The sequence below is a fragment of the Pleurodeles waltl genome, chromosome 12, assembly GCF_031143425.1.
Source record: "Pleurodeles waltl isolate 20211129_DDA chromosome 12, aPleWal1.hap1.20221129, whole genome shotgun sequence".
NCBI lineage: Eukaryota > Metazoa > Chordata > Amphibia > Caudata > Salamandridae > Pleurodeles > Pleurodeles waltl.
In genome coordinates, this window is record NC_090451.1 from 150,724,791 (window position 1) to 150,743,830 (window position 19,040).

The 19,040-nt window shown below is 43.2% G+C and overlaps 1 protein-coding gene across 3 annotated transcripts in view; it reads right to left on the reverse strand.

Moving 5' to 3' along the window:
* Positions 1 to 19,040, reverse strand: part of CXCL16 (C-X-C motif chemokine ligand 16) — a 42,729-nt gene that overhangs the window by 13,547 nt on the left and 10,142 nt on the right. For all 3 annotated transcript variants that reach the window (XM_069216371.1, XM_069216370.1, XM_069216369.1), the window contains exons 2-4: positions 8,757 to 8,895; positions 7,446 to 7,528; positions 39 to 272 (exon numbers count right to left, since the gene is read on the reverse strand). In XM_069216371.1, coding sequence (XP_069072472.1) covers positions 39 to 272; positions 7,446 to 7,528; positions 8,757 to 8,895 — 456 coding nt within the window. The remainder of the gene's footprint in view (positions 1 to 38; positions 273 to 7,445; positions 7,529 to 8,756; positions 8,896 to 19,040) is intronic.

Consider the following 19,040-nt stretch of genomic DNA (forward strand, 5'->3'; position numbering starts at 1 on the left):
CATCTTCCCCATACTGGGACTTTTTGGCCAAAACTCACCCGCTAATGCATCATTATGGGTCTCGTTGTTTGCATCATCCATTGACTCCAGAGTTGTCTGGTACTCGACTTTTTTGGTGAAGTTAGGGTTCTTGGGTGCTGGCGTGGGACGAGTGGTCAATTCCACCTCTGTGGTTGTGGTGAAGACAAATCTGGTAGTAGGGGCAGCGGCGGCACTCGTGGTGGTGATTTGGGCAGGAGCGGGAGTTGTTTTTTTTTTGCATTCCCACAAAGCTGTGGAAAAGGATTAAACATGTATTTAAACATGCATTTAAAAGCAGTATCTTGAAACAACAGAGTACAAGAGGAGCAACAACAGAGTACAACATAGAGGGTAATGTAATGATGGTCTGTTCTGGCTCAGCGCAGAGCTGAGTGACTATGTTTTTTGCATAAATTCAAACATATAACTCGGAATTTCTCATCGTTAATGTATGAACTTTAGACAGAAAAGACTGAAAATAGACAGGGGCAATGTTTGCTCATTGTTTCTGGCTCGTTCTGTTTAAAGTTCAAACAGCAACTTTGAGAAATTACAAGTTACATGTTCGAAGTGTAGGCACCTCATATGCAAAGTCAAACCAGGTGCTCAACTCTGCACTGAGCCATTGCGGCTTCTGGAGTGGAAAATAGCATACATCTTCAAGAACATGCAGAAACCCAGAGAACAATATACAGAGCACAAAACAAAGCGAATTACCGAGCTAAAGAAGGCGATACCAGGACATGGGCTGTAAAACACAGGATGCAATTGCTTAGCATGAAATACAAAGCACCAAAAGGATTAGAACCAACCACAGGGGCCAGAAAAAAGAGTGCAAAGCCGAAGGTGCAGCAACTTAATAAAAACAGGATGCGAAATACTGAGTTCAAAAATACAGTGTAGGTTAAAAAATGGAGTGGATCACGGGGTAAAGGCGTACCAAGAGTGAGAACAGAATGCAGCAGCATTCAGTGCAACGATAACGATGTACATCTACAGAGTGCAGAAAATCAGTTGAAAACAGGATGAAAAAACATATGAAAAATCTAGGTATGAAACAATAGGCTCTGCTCTGACTTTGTCCGTAAATATACAAGTATGTTTTTCAAGTATAGAAAATATACATATATATGTAGAAGATATCTAGCGTTGCCATTACCTACTTGGCACCCGGTCTATGCTTGCATACCATAAAAAAAAGAATCTTCCAGTGAAAACGTAGACATAGGAGTTTGCATATGGACCTGGGTGAGTTTACCAATGAAAGGCAGACCAGTGGTTTAAATCCATTGTGCTGTTTTTCACTGAAAGTAGATCAGTTTAAATCTCAATACCACTCCGGGATCTCCCTTACCTGCAGGAGGGTGCAGCATGTGAATTGGCTTTGTGTTCCAATGGACCTCCGCGTCACCTCCCAAGAGGTGCCCAGAGAGGGGGGCACTAACTGTGTGCCACTACCTAGGGGGCATGCAATTATAATGCCTCCGGTGACCTTACTTGCCCCAGTGCCTGTGTCGATAATATGGTGCAGAGGCAAAAATGTTCCCTCACCCCAATGCAAATGTGGGAACACCATCATGACATTGGGCAGAAGAGAAATGAGCATCTGCACAATGTGTATTACATAAGAGGAAGCACAAGCCTTAACATTCCTTTTGGTGTTAGGAAGGTACCACAAGGTGCAAAAATCAAAGGTGCAAAGACCTGTTGCCCCCCTGTGGCTCCTCTTCTTTTCCCAGGTCCTATAAAGACTATGCGAACCCTTTACTGCACAAGTCCTTTCCCAATGAGGTTGGGCTTTCCTCCACTTTAGGCCCTCTCACATTCTCTACCATTATGACTACACATTTAGTTAGACATCTCTCTATCCCAAATTAGTGGAAGGGATTCAGCATGATTGCAACAGCACGTCTGTTAAGAACGTGCTATATGTACTACATGAGAATTTATTTAGATGTAGACTTTAACATCTAATGAGAATGCATAGATATTGTAATAGTATGTGGGATAGGGTAAAGTAAACACCAGATCCAGTCCTTAGCCACGAAAACTCTGCACCAGCATGAAGCACAGTGATGCTGTTCCGATGTGCTGCCGCCACTTAAATGCAATGGCGGCAATCCATGGATCTGAACATAGGTACTGACAAAAATGATTGTAGGGGCCATCCGTATAATATGAGATATGACTAAGGGCCGCATTGGTGCTGGAGAGGGCAAAATATGATGTGGGTCATGTGGTACATTTTTGAAGTTTTATTTCATACCCCAGTCTTTAAATTAGAACTTTTCACACAGGTCAATCTGACCAGACAACAAGGGCCTCATTCCGAGTTTGGTGGTTTTTTGGGAAGACTGCCGTGGCGGTGGCTGCCAAAAGACCACCATACTATGACTCACAAAACAAAGTCTGCCAAAATCCAGCCAAAATTCTGAAACCACTAGGGCACTGGAAGGAGGGAAAGAGGTGGTCCAACCACCAGCACCGCCAGCCCACAAAAAACCTCCGAACCTATTACGACCTACAAATCACAATAGCGGTTCTTCCATGGTGGAGGACCAATGGTGGTGCGAACCGCGGCAGTCGGTAGTCACCACAGTAATACACCATACCACATTGGATAGTTTGAAAACCCCACACCTGACACACCTACACACTGCACTATAAAACACACCCCACAATCCTTTGCATCTACAACGCCACACACAGCTAGATAGTGGGCGCACACAGAAATTAGGAACCATAGAATAGGCACCCCTACACACTTCACAAAGCACATATCATACACCTGCACAACACACCCAACACATAAATTAGTACCCTACACATTAGACACCACCGGTCATCCACTCACATCACAGCACCCACACTTCATCACCAATTCAATTTTCCTTTATTTTCTTCCTCACTGTCTTGTCCACCACTACAATATTCCCACAAAAACATCCCTGTTTTACAGATGATGAATTGAGGGTCATGGTGGACGAAATCATCAGAGAGGAGCCACACCTATTTGGATCCCAAGTCCAGCAAACATCTATTGCCAAGAAAATGGAGCTGTGGCAAAGAATAGTCAACAGGGTGAGTGCTGTAGGCACCTATCCACGCACAAGGGAGGACATCAGGAAGAGGAGGAACGACCTCAGGGGAAGGTGCGTTCCATGGCCACCAGGCACCAGCTGGCGGTCCTCAAGACTGGTGGTGGGCCCCCACCTCCACATCATGGGAGGAAAAGGTCTTGAACATCCTGAGGACTTGATAGGAGTGGAGGCGGTTCAGTCACTACACCAATAATATCACTCAAATGTTTTGTCTTGTATACTCACTGATCACCTTTTGACATTAACAGCCAATCCACTCACCAACCCTGTGTCCAACTGTTCACTGGCATCTCACATGTCAATTAAACTCACCTGGGGGCATAGTGTCTGTGTATGGCATGGGTAGTATTGGACTGACAGCACTACAACTCCCAGCAGGCACTGTTCCACCATTAAGAAAACCAGAACAGTGTACTACAATTAAAATTGCCTTGAATGCTAAAATAACAAACAAATCAACCCTCCTGAATGTTCCTCAATTGTACACCCATACAGAGGCCCAGGTATAATGGTTACTCCTATACTGTTGGCCAGCTTTGTTTTCACAGTACATTGTGCAGCTGTTAGTTGACTCAATGATGCCATACGCCTAACTTGGAGATAACCTTAAAATGTAAGTCATTAGCAGACAAGATATGAGTCTATGAATAGACATCTAACCACCAAGATACACCAACATCTTGTAGCAAACTGTATTATATTGGAAATCTCTGTTTCCCATATAGCTCTAACCCAGATTTGGAAGCAGGTGTCAATGTCATATCAGGGGATCAAGGATAGGCTTTGTGTACATGTCACATAGCATGTCTACCGGTCAAAGTTTCATATCACCTGTAGCATTACTTTCAGTGACTGTGTGTTCCACTTCTCCTACAGGTAACCTAGCCATTGTGACAATGGAAAGGACATCAGAGACAGCCACTCAGTGAGGGAAAAACCTCTGGATGTGTGGACATGGCCCATCAGGGACACCTGGAAAGTCAACAACTTTCAGCCTCACCATGCCTACCCTGTTGCTTCAACATCTCAGGCAACCAATCGCCCCCACACCTGTGTTCCAAGGACAGTGTCAACCATCATGTGCCCCCCCAGTACAGGTACCTGAGTCACCAGTCGTAAACCCAGACAGCAATGGACCTGGACCAGTGGGTGTGGGCAAACTGTGCAAGGGGCACAGGCTGTGTGGGAGTAGGGTGCGTGGGAGGGATAGTGTGGGCCAGAGGACGGAGGCTCCTAGGGATACAACTGGCCAGGACACCATCTCCCAAGTCTTGGGAGCTTACCAACAAACTCAAGGTGTGATGGGCCAGGTACTTGCCACAATGGGGGAGATCAGGCAGCTGCAAAGGGAAAACCACCAGGAAGTGATGCAGCAGTGGGAGTCCCAAAATGCCCATTTGGCTGCCTTTGCAGGGGTGCTGAGAGACATGAATACCACCCTGAGTAGGTTGTGTCCAAAACAGCTGACCCCTTCCACTAGCAATGTGACATCTTCCCCTTCTGCATCTGTGGCAGGCAGTGTTATGGAAGCCCTGCCAGGGGAAGGACATGACTCAGATACCCCAGCCTCTGTAGCTGAAGAACCCCCTGGCAAAAGTGGTTGTCCACCTAAACATCCAGGAGGAACAGATGCCAAGACTTCAGCTTCTGCCAGGAAGTGAACTTCTACTGACTGGTTCCCCTTGTGTGTCACTGATGCACCCTGTTAACTGTTGTGCAATCACTCTCCATTTTCCAATGGTACAAGGACACTGGACTTGATACTCCAAATGTTGTAGCAGCTACCCTGATGATTTCATCCACCATGACTGAACCCTTCACTGTTTATATTCATTTGATTTGATCCGATTCCCACATATGAATGTGCACTTCTTAATAAATTCTACTAGACCACAGATCAAGTGTGAAAGTCATTTTACAGATATATGTAACTGTCAGCTGTAATTCCTCTTGCACATAAAAAGATATGCACAAATGTACCAAATTAGTAAAGTCCCATCTCACATGTACTGTTAATCAGGGTACAATTTTCATTTGATGATACTGTTGGACAAAACTCCATTCACATTCATTGCATTTTTCTACATATAGGTTGGGGAAAATGCCAATGATCCCACAGTGAAATACTGCTGCTCACTTTAGTGACACATCATAGGTGTGAATCACTTGCACCCCACAGACCACTGAAGTTAGGGACAAGTCAGTTGTTCACTATCCGAACAGGCAAACAGATTGGTTCAATGTATCATCAGCTAAAGCCTTATCACATATCCATACCATACCTCCCAAATGACCATACCCCATAATACAGACAGAAGTCAGTACAAATGCCCCGAGTCATGGAACCTTCCACTTACCACAGTCAGGTATCAGTAGGCATGCACTCAACTATGTCAGTCTTGATACACATGCACAGTGGCCTGAAATGTGGAACACAGTGACAGCTGTAGTGGTGACCTTCCTGCTGGCCCCATTATGACTTTCCCGCTGTCTAACTAGCGGAAACCAAGGTTTCTGTTGATCAACCCAGTGGGAAAGTATCGGCAGCATTGTCACCGGCTCGTAATACAGCGAGCAGCAATGATGCCGCCAAAAGGGGGCACCAGTACCCTCGCAATGCGCATTGTCTGCACAGCAGATAGTGCGCATTATGGGGATGATGGGCAAGGGGACTTTTACTGTTTCAGTCTGCAGCGACTAATAGTGAACAGTTACTTGTGGACCTGCCACATAATCAGCAAGCCGCTTCCAGGCCCTCGGAGGTACAGGATCCAACGGGTGACCCAGACACCGTTCTAATCCATCCAACCCCGAGTAGATTAGGGCACTAACTCTCCATCCTGAAAATTTGCAGCTGAATAAATGTAGTCACCATGGAGAAGAAAAATATTGCCTGCCACTAGAACCTAGCACTTATGCCTCATTGGTTTACATGATATTTTAACCTTGGCATGGGTAACCTCTGGTAATAAATGTGGCATCCGGTAGCCCATAGCCAAATTTAGTTCTAGGCACATTACCAAGCTCCCACATCCTCTCCAGAGTTCTGGGAGGCGTACCATCCTATTGTTTGGCTAACACTGGGCACAGCTATGATAAGTTTCATGCAAAAACTCACCCAGAGGTTACGCTAGGTACTTCAGCGCCACCCAGCGAAGAGCACTGCCAGATGATGAAGCATGCCACTTCAGTAGGTGAGGGTCAGACAGAGCATTCTATAAAGGATACCCTTAATGACCGTTCAGAATCTACCCACCACAGTATCAAGGGGCTGTAACCATCCTCCATCAGGCTGGAAGTTCAGTCTTGGTGGCCACTGCTAGAAGAGATTGTCACTGTTGATAAAGAGGCAACACAAAAGGATGATGGATGGAGTGCTGAACAATGCAAACACTCACCCCCAGTCACAGATCTGGGTTTAATCCATCGTTCTTTTGCTCACCATGCCACCCCAGTTTGGACTCAGCCATATGCAAATCAGTCTTGACCCTGTTCCTCATGGGTAGAGTCCAGCCCGAACTGCCCGGCCAGGTCCTCCCTGGACCAGAAACAAGCATCCTGGGACCGGTTTCAGGGTATCACCCTTCATCAGCCAAGCTTGATAAAGAGTACATAAAAAAATAGGGCCCCTACATGGCACTCACATACTGTCATTGCAAGAAAAACATAGGGTAGACTTTTGTTTGCTAAACTTTCCTTTACCACTTATTGACAATTGTTTTCAGAGGGATAGTTCTTATTCATTGTTTTTTGCCCTGCAAGTGGCTTTTACCACTTATACAATGTGTTTCAGGTTTTATCAGTCATAGCCTTCTTTACTTGCAATAAAAACAAACAAAGTTAAAATACTAACAAACCAAAACGCCCACCTTCAGAATTTTGATGAAGCCAACATGGAAAGACAGATGCTGAAGTGTGCACATGCATTAGCGTCCAAAAAACAAATGGACTAACATCAGTGGTCGGAAATCAGTGGTGAGTGGTATCCTACTATAACAAGGATTTGAGGAGGAAGAAGGAAAATAGTACGGCCTGGGAGGAGTCGAAATGCGTATCTCACCCTCTTAATTATTTAGATTCAGAGTTCATCAGAATTACTTGTTCTGTCTTGCAGCTGGCAAACATACGTGATTGCACATTAAATTTTCAGTGGCATCACCCATTACAGAATATTAGCTGTACTTGAGCTTTTCACTAAATGTCTGACATCCTTTGGGTTTTATTCCTGACTATCTGCTGTCCACTGGGTTTGTCATTAATTCAGTGTCCCACTGTGCCTCTGTTACCAATCATTTGTTACATGTGGGCTTACAGAGTACATACCTTGATTTTCAAAACAATCTCTCAGTTTCTTCACCCATTCTTCACTGGATTTTCCACAGACTAAATTATTTCCCAACTGAAACCTGTAGTAGAAAAACAAGAAGAGGCAGACTTAGTTAAAGGTCTGTATCAGCAAAATGCTTTTACTAAGTGTTAGATTTCAGAGGCTAGGGGGTGAGTGTTGACAGATAGGCATTTCTGCAGGATTAGTTGTGGGGGTGAAGGTTAAGTTAAAAAAGTATATTTATCGTTAGAGGTCAGGATATGGGTGAGATGTAGGAATGATATACAGGGTGGAGTGCTAAGGATACTGAAAAAGGGTCACAGTAAAAAGAATCAAACATCATTTTTAGGTGTATAACCCAAAACGTGGCAGAATCCTCCCACAAGGCCCTTTTCACATGACAGCCTAGCTTGTAGACCCAGAAAAGAGACAGATAAAAGTGTTGGATATGAAAGAAAACAGTAGCAGGTTACAATTAGGAACCAGGGTCAGAGAACAAACAAATACATAAAGAATGCAGAAGAAAGAGGTAAAGGGGGGAAAACGTGGCGTTCAGGTGGAACCGCTTCCCTCACGTTAAAACAAAATAAAAAAAATAAAGTGCACACAAAGTAAAACTCTGCCCAACAAACTAAATACAAAATAAACTCCAACTATTCGTAGTTTTAGTTTTCTCTTTACTTCACTCAAACATATATCACAAATTAACTATTGAGGTCTAGGGATTAGGTTCATGGGTAGAGTTTGGGGAGATTCCATTGGAGGTATGTGAGCAGATTTGAAGGATGTCAGCTACACGTACGTTAGAAGGCTACTGGTACAACTGAGGGTTAGGGCTGTGTTCAGGAGCTATGGGTGGTTTCATGGATTAAAATTATGATTCAGGGACTGTAGCGGTGCTCACGGTCTGACATAAGGTTGTGTTTTAGGCTCAGACGTGAGTGTGGATGGTCAGAAGTAGGGTTGGTAGGAGGTAGGTTAAGCTTTAGCCTAGGGCGATTTGATGAACTGTTTAGGTTTACTGGAGATGGGTGGGCAATTAGGTTGATTGTTATGGATTTGTGGTGTATGGTTAGCATTTTGTCAGGGAGGTTTTAAACTTTGGGATGGGCTACTTTGTATTGTTAGGTTTGAGTGATACATTTAGTTAAGTGTATACTTTAAGGTAAGGTGCAATGTTGGTGACAGAAACACTAGAAGCAGGGACAAGTAGTTAGGGAGATGGGCCTATTATAAGCCCCCCAAGTACCCAAGCTCACTGTGAATACACTACAATACTCAGAATCTCCCAAACAGTGGTTCTTTACCTGATAATAAAAGAATGGCACAAAATGATTTTGAGATCATTGTGAGCATAACGATTCATCTCCTGCGGTGAGAGGTCCTTCTTCATATGACCATTACAAACCATGCATTGTCCAGCGAAATTTCCATACTGGCACCAACCTGCAAAAAAAAAACAAATAATTGTAGGACCAGGCAATATAACACCTGCCTCATCTTACCATCATGATCATTGGACATTTGGCTTTTGATCTGCTCACATCTTCATCTTTAGGACAGGCTATCACTCACCCCAAGTTAAGGATGCCCTCTATCAATGTTCTTCGGCCTCTTCATTAGATGATGAGATTGAGAATGGCCTTAAATCTCTTTATGGGCCTTACTATGAGCAGTTCAAGTGGAGTGGGTCCTTCAACTCTCTAGTGGTGTGGGAGAAGGTAATTCCTCCCTCCTATTCTGGCATACGGTGCTCAGAAGACGTTCTGTGTGTCTGGGGCACTAGGTGGATCTTTCAGTCTTTTCAATCCTCTAAGCACACCTTTTCCATGCTATCTTCCTTGTTGAGGGGAAGATGACCCTTAGCACCTGTGATTGGGTGAAACTGTGGGTAAAAAGGACACCTCCTGGAAGTCATACAGTTGTGGTTGCAAGCAGCCGGAAGCCTTGGGTTTGAATTACCTAGGGGCACAGCTTCAGGGAGAGGGGGTTGCATGGGGTGGAAATTTTCTTGGGTCATTGAGTGGCTGTACCTGGTCCTGATGCTTGACATAACCAGTGCAGAGGGCCCCTTCCTGTCACTCACTCCACTGCTATGTAATACCCGCGATGATGATCCGATTAATGTGCAGTGTATCTTGGTGCACCTCTCAGGCCTTGGGTGTGGTGCTATGGCAGATGGTCATAAAGTTCTAGTAGTTAAAGTTGGGTCTTCAGTTCCGTGCATTATGGTTCCCTAAGCTGAGAATAGGTACTCCCAGTCCCTTAGTATGCAAATAAATTTTGCTCCGGCGGAAGAGCTGGCGGAATTCTGGCCACCTTATGTTACGCTTGTAATGCAGAATTCTGGCCAAATTCCACCAACTGCTAGGTGGTGGTGTTTTCTCTAATGCGTGTCTCGCGAACAGTAAGTTGGAAAGCGTGAGCGCGAATTGGCAACCCCTACTGTGATTTTTAGGTGCTAGAAAGGCACTTGGTGAGATTTTTCCAAAACAGGGGTCATGACTGTTTGCAGTGAGAAAGCTGCCGCTCAAGAAGAAAATCTACTTGAGTGGCAGCAAAAATAACTCGCAGCGCCCTATGGAGTGTCGAAAAGAGCAGTTTGAGCTGATTTTTCAGCATGGAACGAGCTCCCAGCACTAAATATCAGTGTGAGTGGCGCAACATGCCGATTTCTGCCCATTAGCGCAACTCCGCAGAATCCAGCAGAGTTTTCATGTAACTCTGCGGAATTCTGTGGAGTGAAACTCCGCAAGTTCTGACCAGCCTTACTTATTACCACTGCTCCTGCATGTTATATCTCATTCCGAATGGCTTGGAGTAGGCATACCAGTCCCATATTTTTTCGACACTTCCTGGAACGTGCCTGTCACCCCTTTATTTTCAGTGCCACTGAATGTTATACTGCATCCAGAGATGACTCACTTATTGGAATGGACATCTCAACCCGTAGTTTCCGTGCTACTGCATTTACACCTCATTCCTGGATGGCTCACTTCTTGGAATGTTTTTGTCACCAGTCTTTGTTACCAGTGCTACCACGTGTGATACCTAACTCTGTGATGGCTCACTTCTTGGAGATAGCTCACTTCTTGGAATGTGTATATCACCCTGTTTGTTACCAGTGTCAGCGCATGCTTTACCTCAGTCTGAGGTGGATCACTTCTTGGAATATGTATGCCACCCCCTCAGCTACAGCATGTTATATCACATTCTGAGACAGACCACTTTTTTAATGTTATTGTCAATCCCATTGCTACCAGTGCTAATGCATGTTATACCTCATTCTGAGACGGCTCACTTTTTGTGATATGCATGGCTTACTTTTTATTTTTAGTGCCACTTCTTGTTATACCTCATTGTTCACTTCTTAGGATGGTATGTCAACCTTTTATTTTCAGTGACACAGTATGTTATACTTCCCTCAAAATGGGTCACTTCTTGGAATGTGCATGTCAACCCCCCTTCTTTTTTAGTGCTACTACATGTTATACTTCATTTTGAGGCGGCTCACTTCTTGGAATGTGTATGTCCCCTCCTTTGTTACCAGTGCTGCTAAGTTATACCAAATTCGGAGATGGCTCACTTATTGGAATGTGCATATCAACCATTTATAATACCTCATATTATTTCTCATTCAGAGATGACTCGCTTCTTGGAATACGAAGGTCATCTCTTTTGTTACGAGTGCTACTGCATGTTATAACTAATTCTGAGGTGGCTCATTTCTTGGAATGTTTATGTCAGGCCTGCTCTACTTGGCTTCCTTCACCTACATTGCTGTGCACAAGAAATGGACTGGAGTAGAGCATGAAGTCCAGGGTAGCCCACTGTGACCCTGTGCTGGCTAAGCCTTCCTAATCCTGTCAAATAACCCACCAGCAGCCCCAGCTCGACCCATTTTAGTGGGTACACCACGCTGCTTGTTGGGAAATCCCAGACTCACCCCCCCCTAACATTATTGACTAAACTACACTCCTGGATTGGCCAGCTATATTTATTTAACTGGCTGATCATCATAGAGTTATGTATTTTCTGTCCCTCTAGGGAGTATAGCAATTTGTGTTTTCAGGGATGGTGGTGTGTGCTGAGTAGTCAATTGACTGAGGTAATTTTCTTTTTTAAGGGAATGAGACCCCATCTCCCTGAGCCTTTACAGCCCTGGGGATCCCTTCCCTCATAACCCAAAGTGGGTGCACAATGCCCATGTGAAGCTCCCACAAGGTTGAGGGCAATGGTGGGAGCCTCAGGGCTCCCACTACCCCGCCATTTCCCTTCATGTACCCATCTTGGGTGCAGTGTGAGCATGCAATGATCCCGCCTGGTGGGAGCCGGATTTTGTCAATAGTCAGGTTGGGTGGGAGCAATCTGAGTTTCCCTGCAAAGTGTGTGGTCTGGGACACAAATGTCTACTCTCACCCTGCAGGAGCAGTTTTGCAGCTCCTGCTGGGTGAGAACAGACAAGTTTTTCCTACCCGCAAGCTAGGGGCATGGAAACAGTGTCCTGGGGTAGGCACCATAGAACACAAGTGAGCTGACACCAGGAGAAAGGGTTCCCGGGACCCTTCAAGGCTCATGGAGGGAGGTTGCACACATTCCCTAGGCCTGTAAAGGGTTGGTGATGGAGGTGTGCACCTGTGTCCTCTTATTTGAAAATTCTGCCCAGGGGATGGGGCTCTTGTGGCCTCAAAGGGGCTCAGAGGAAGGGGTGGTGCTCCCCTTTCCCTTTCAGTTACATGGCAGGCCCCAGGAGTGGGGTTCCTGAGGCTGAAATAATCTCAGGGAGGAGGCCCAACACACATCCCCCCTTAATAATGATATGCATTGACCCCCGGCACATGGGCAGACCCAGGTGTCCTTTAAAGTTCAAAAATATGGCAGCCACCTTTTAGGATTTTTGAAGCGATCCTGCAGGAATACCACAAGACTGTGACAAAAAAAATATTTAAAAAAATGTTTTGGTCCCTAGAGGGTCCCTCTTTCATCCACCACAGGGGCTAGTGGGGCAGCATATAGCTATCCTGCCCCCCTAATATCTTTTCTTTACTCATTTTTGAAACAAGGGTTTTAGGGCCTGATTTACAGTTTGGCGGACGGGGTTACTCCATCACAAGTGTGACGGATATCCCATCTGCTATATTACGATTCCATTATTTCCTATGGACATCGTAATACGGCAGACAGGATATCCATCACGGTTGTGACGAGTACCCCTCCGCCAATTTCTAAATGAGGTCCTAAGCCCCCTGCCAGAGTCCAGTAATGGTCACCACAATATTTTTGTTTACTCAGTGCTCTATTTTTGTGCTCGCTGGACTCTTGCAAGAGTCTCCCTAACCCAACCGTCCAGATATACAAATATTTTGTAACCTTAATTTCTCAAAAACTACTGAATAGATTTACACCAAATCACAGAAAGCAGCTTTCTGGACGAAGATTTAGCTTCCTGACAAATCTGTTTTAATACTACAGATTTAGCAGCATTGCATTCCAAAAAAAAGTCTATAGAAAATGCATTGGTCCCCGTTCATGGATCACCCCACAACTTTGCAGGATGGAGCTGGGTGGATGAACTTTTTTTGGAACATTGGAACATTTTGGAAAGATTTGTCCAGTAGCACCAACGGTATTAGCAAATCAAAAAATGCTCTTCCTTTGGAAATGCAGCAGTAACTATAAGTGCCCACTGAGGACCGCTAGTGGGTTTTATATATATATATATATATATATATATATATATATATATATATATATTCCACTCCACCAGCAGCGTTTAACAGCCAGCACCAAAATGCTGGTGGTGCACCCCAAGCTGCCCGGGCATTCCAATATAACATATAACAATCCAGTTCCTCAACGATAGAAGAATAACAAGGGGGCCACTCCAGGTAGTGCTGAAGATCAATATTTTATTTCGTCCAAGCATGAAACAATGGAACAAAGCATCAACACGTTTCAGCTGTATCTGGCCGTGTTTACGACATCAGCATTTTGGCCTTTGTTTTGCTTCTATTGTTGAGGAACTGGATTGTTTTATATATATATATATATATATATATATATATATATATATATATTTTTTTTTTTTTTTTTTTGAGTGTGTACGTATAAAATTCATTTTTTTTCTTTTTGAGGGGAGCCCCAACTTTTTTTTAAATTAGTTACATATTTTTTTCATTTACTGGGGGAAAACCTCCCCAAGCCCCTTTTGTTTAGCTACCTTTACCACCCTATACCATTACCCAGCCCTAAATGAAAATGATGCATGTGTGGTAAATGTATTGCATGGTAATGACAGTGTGGTGAAGGCTGTTTACCTTGTATGAGTACTGTGGAAAACTATTCCGCAAATTGAGTCAATTAATCCAGAACACTCTTAACATTGATTCAGTACTTATATTGTTAGGCTGTACTCTGGAGCCAACTCATTTATCTAAAAAACAGATATGACAAGTCCTTATTGCGATACTGGTGGCCAGATCAGTGATAATAGAAGATAGGAAGAGCGCACAACCTCCTACTGAAGGAATTCCATGAACTATGGGATTTTTAGGAATTTAATTTCCAAACGTATGGGTATCAAGCAGCAAATGTGTTCAATGTTTAATTTTATCAAAGGTTACAGGGAAGTTATAGTTAGGTTCTGAATTTCCTCTTACAAAACCATAGAAATTCAGCATTTATAGTTGGAGTTCTTTTAAGTAACTATAACTCGCACCCTAAGGTAACTATAACTTGCCCCCTTGCCAGGCACAGTTTTATTTAATCAATAACTTTATTGCAAATGTTGCAGTGATAATATCAAAGATGCCATACAAGGTCTCATCAATTAAATAATATTTGGAGTAATTAGCTGTACATGGCGATGGTGCGAGTTATAGTTCCCTTCGGGTGCGAGTTAATTTTGAGTCTTCAAAAATATATTTTGTTTACTGCTTTGAGCATCTTGGATGCCATGGGGACAAAGAAAGGGCTTACTAATTTTCCATCCCCATTCAATCCATTGTGGAAATCAAGATTTCTCAGCAAGCTAGATTAGAAGGCTTTCTATTGCTGGAGGGATTGCTGTTGTCTCAAAGTTGGAGATGTGTTTTCAAAGGGGACGATCAAACAATTTGTGCAGATTAAAAAGAGTATGGCCTGAATGAGGAGGATAGATTTGCAATGGATTCTCAACCCGTCAATTAAAGGGGGTTGAGAAAGATGAGCTCCTTTCTTACAGAGAGTGGCAGATCCAACATCTAGTTTCTTAGAAATAGACAAAGAGGGCACAGAGTGGGTGCTTTTATGGGGCTTGTGAGGAAGGACTGTACATAGCATTTGACAGGGGGCAATGGAGGAATATTCTTTTTGAATGAAAGCAAGGGGGCTGCCCATGCCCAATGGAGGAAAGCTAGTCTAAAACGTCTGTTTCAGTGGCATCTTGCACCAACCTGCTTCTAAGCTATTGATAGTAGGAGACTGGAAACTTGTAGTTGAGAAAGCAGTACAGCTGTAATTTCTCATACATAGTTGTGGACTGCAAGCATCTACATAATTTCTACTTAATTTTTGGGAGAAGCGTGTGCACATTTAGCAACTTCCAAAAAGAATACTCCTAAAATCTAGCATGTAGAATTTTAATTTCTAAGCGCATTGAATTTGGACTTCATCTTTTATTCTATAACACTGTTTGTTTGAACAATAAGTGAGTTTTAGCATAATATGGTGGTGAGCCATCTATTTAGGGTTTGGAAAGCACTGACAATCATGAGCTGACCATCCATAGGCTGCAATGTGGAAACTAACCGCAGGGAATGAGTCTCAGTTATCTATGTGGTTATAGCAGTAAAGGGGGCAGCTCATTGTTCTGGGGGACAGCAAGTAGACAATGCAAGGGGTGAGAGTCAATGGGCTGGTCGGGAATCCATAAATCCTGAGAATCTATAAGGTGCAGTATTAAAGATACTGAAGGTTACCTTTCCATAGAGGAGAAAGGGCTGGACCTTGACCATCCACAGAGTGGAAGAAGGAGACAGTGAAGCCACAATGGAAGGCAGCTGGCTGGATGGCGTATAGGAAGTCAGCTATCCATGAGAGGTACTCAGGAGGAGTAGCAATCCATGTAGAGATAAAGAAGGCTATCTATCATGTTCATTGAGAAGAGTGCTTGTGCGCTCCACATAAAGAGACAAGGAAACTCTTACTTGCACCCTCTTACTCCTCTTTTAGACTTTTCTATTTGCACTCTTTATTGCTCTCTGTCCTCCTTGTACAATAGTCTTATAACAAATTGAGATACGTTACCTGGGAGAGGGAAGAAACTAGTAATTCAAGTAGGTTTTCCAAATCTTCTGTGCAGAGACTCGGTTGAGAAGCTCATTCTCTGGCTGGGACGGTTGGACTTGCACAGTGTCCTATACTGATATGACTTTTTTTATATTTCTCCCAGGAAAAGTACAAGCCTACTATTATTATTATTCTGCTCCATATATGGTGTTATGAGTTGTCCCTACTGTGTCAATTTCTAACACACAAACAGATTAAAGAGTCTATAAATCAGGATACTTGCTACTGGGCGAGTGTGCATGGTAATGCCAAGACTAGTGGAGATTGTTGCACTTTGAAAAGGGTGGAAATAGTACAAGATACAGGGCACCCTTTGAAGCTGTGGAAACTGGAGTAACAGGATAATTTAATGAGCGGAATAAGGCAAACTATGTTTTTTAGGAGAACTTGGACTAGTCATATTCCCCTTAAAATATTTGTTAGGAAGTAAGCTACACTTTTTAACTAGTACATGTTTCAGATTATTTGGTGCACACATTGATCATTGTCAGGCACTATACAGCCATCAAAAGTAAGCTATTGCAATAGTTCTTCACATTAAGATATTTTGCTTAACCTGAATACAGCAGGATAAGTACAACATGTAATAACTGCCTAGTTGTATGGTGTTTATATGCCAAAGAGGACCACAGAATGATGAAATTTGCAACATATTATTTTGCTGTAATGATTTGAGGGCCCTAAATGCATTCAAATATTTTTTTCTTTTTCAATTAATATTTTCAATCAATGTATGTTTTTTATCAAATTATTTTCACATCTAGATGGTAAAAGAACAACTTATTCTTTAAATGTGTATTTTCTTTGTAGAACAGCAATTTATTTTACATCACGCTGGGTATAGTGTGGCTCATGCTGTTATCAGTTTCGAAGGCCTGTGTGTCATATCCTTGACAGTTGCTAGTTACAATAATTACGAAGGGCACGAGGATGAGGGTCGAAAGAAACGGATATATGTTCGTTTCGGTTGTTACCAGGCATATATTATATACATATTCAAAGGAGGCAGTAGGTGGTGATAGTAGCAACAGCAAGGTGAGGAGAGACAGGAGAAGCGCAGTTAGATTCAATTATGGGCACATTTTCTTGAGGGAGGATTCCTGAAGGAACAGCTGTCCAAAATGTCTTTGTAAGAGAAAGGCTTTCAGCTCCTTTTTGAAGATAGGCAATAAGGGGGTGGTACATAATTTCAGGGGTAAGGAATTCCATGTTTTAGTTGCATTATTGAGAAGAGTTGTGCAATGAGTCATTCCTTTGTAAAAGTCAAAGGCTCTAGCAACAAAGCTTCTGCATTTCACAATTGTCTGGCGCCTCCGAAAGCTTCAGTTTGTTTGCTAGGTACCAAGGGGTGAATGTACCCCAGGCCTTGTGGGTGATATAAGCAATCTTAGGGCTTGATGAAGCGAGCACGCAGGGGATCACTAGGCTAAAGGTATTCTGACCTTCACTAACGAATTTTGCATAATCCTCCTGTTGCTTACTTACCTTTTACTACTGAGATTGTTTTACTGATATTTTAACCTGTTTTTACATGCCCTTGTTCAGTGGCATTTTGACACTCCTCTCCTCATTAAGGGGATCACTAGGCTAAAGGTATGTTGACCTTCCCTATCGAATTTTGATTAATCCTTGTGTTGCTTACTTACCTTTTACTACTGAGATAGTCTTACTGATATTTTAACTTGTTTTTACATGCCCGTGTTCAGTGGCATTTTGACAGTCCTCTCCTCACTAAAACTGCCATTTTCCACCCTCCTGCTTGTTCCAGCTAGAGCCGCTATTTTGGGAGGCGGTCTAGTCTTTCTTGCCTGCAGCTCCGGCCCACAATAAAGGGCTTGATGATGTGAGTGCGCAGTGGATGCGCGCAGCAGGCGAGCCCAAGGCAAGCCCGTCTGCGCCAGTCTGCGCCCGATCGAGACCAGACACCAGGAATGCTACCCAGGGCTCTCCCGAAAGCTTACTCTACTCAGCTTCTCAACTGTTAGCTATCAGAAAGGACACTTCTCACCTCTGTAAACACTCTTTAAATCCTGACTCCCCTATTATACTTTGCAATGTGTGTCACTGGTCTCCCTCGTCTCATTTCCCATTCCAGTAGCAGAACAGCTTTGGTGAAGGTTGCCAAATCCTTCTACTCAACTGTCGTTCCCTGCCTGTGCATAAACTCCATATTTTCTCACTATTAATTGATAATGCTCCGGAGGTGTTATTTCTAACAGAAACCTAGCTATCCGAGGACTCTGGTCCTGATATAGCCGTGGCTCTTCCCCATGATTATCATATATACCGATTAAACAGACCTCACTCCAAAGGAGGTGGAATCGCAATCATTGTTAAAAAATACTATAAATTCTACTACCCAAAACTTGTCTATTACAGACTGTGAAAGTCTCTTTTTTTCATTAACAATCAATCCTACCTTTACTCTATCTGGAACAATAATTTATCGTCCTCCTGGTCCGGAGAGGAAATTTCTTCAGGCTTTACAAGAACTAATATCAGACTTTGATTGTATGAACTCTATTTTCACCATTTTGGGTGATTTTAATATTCAAGTTGATGATGAATATAACAATCTGGCAAACACTGTTGATGGATCTAGCAGCTTTAGATCTGCCACAGTTGATCCAAGGCCCCACTCATATTAAAGGACACACCATCGACTTGGTGTTTAGTAATTTGTCAAACCTTACGGTTTTGCCTCTACTCCCTCGAGCTTGGACTGATCACTATCTAACTTCTCTTTTACTCCCTCCTACCCTTGCACCCCCTCAGTTCTCGTCTAGCAATACCACGCATCGCCCCTGGTCTAAGTTAAGTCACAAAGACTGGATAGCTAGTTTAGAACGTCATCGTCCGTTCTCCACTACTAATGAGACTTGCTTGGCCTCAACATTTAATGAATGGATTTCCAACTCCCTGGACAATGTATTTCTGGCTAAGACCGTCCATAACATTGCACGTACCAAGAAGTCCTTTTGGTTTTCTCCTAACATAAAAGGAGATATGTAAAGAGTTAGAAAGGAAATGGAGAAAAACCTATGACGATTACTCTAAACGTGAATATAGGGCAGCAATTAGAGATTATCATGAGGAAATTAAAACTGGGAAAGGACTGTTCTATGCTGCCAGAATAGAACAATCCTCCAATTCTCCTAAAGAAATCTTTAAAATTTTTAAAGAATTAACTCAAGACCCTTCTCCTTGCAGCCCAATTCAAGCATCTTCGGAGCACTGTAATAATTTGGCAGCTTTCTTTCATG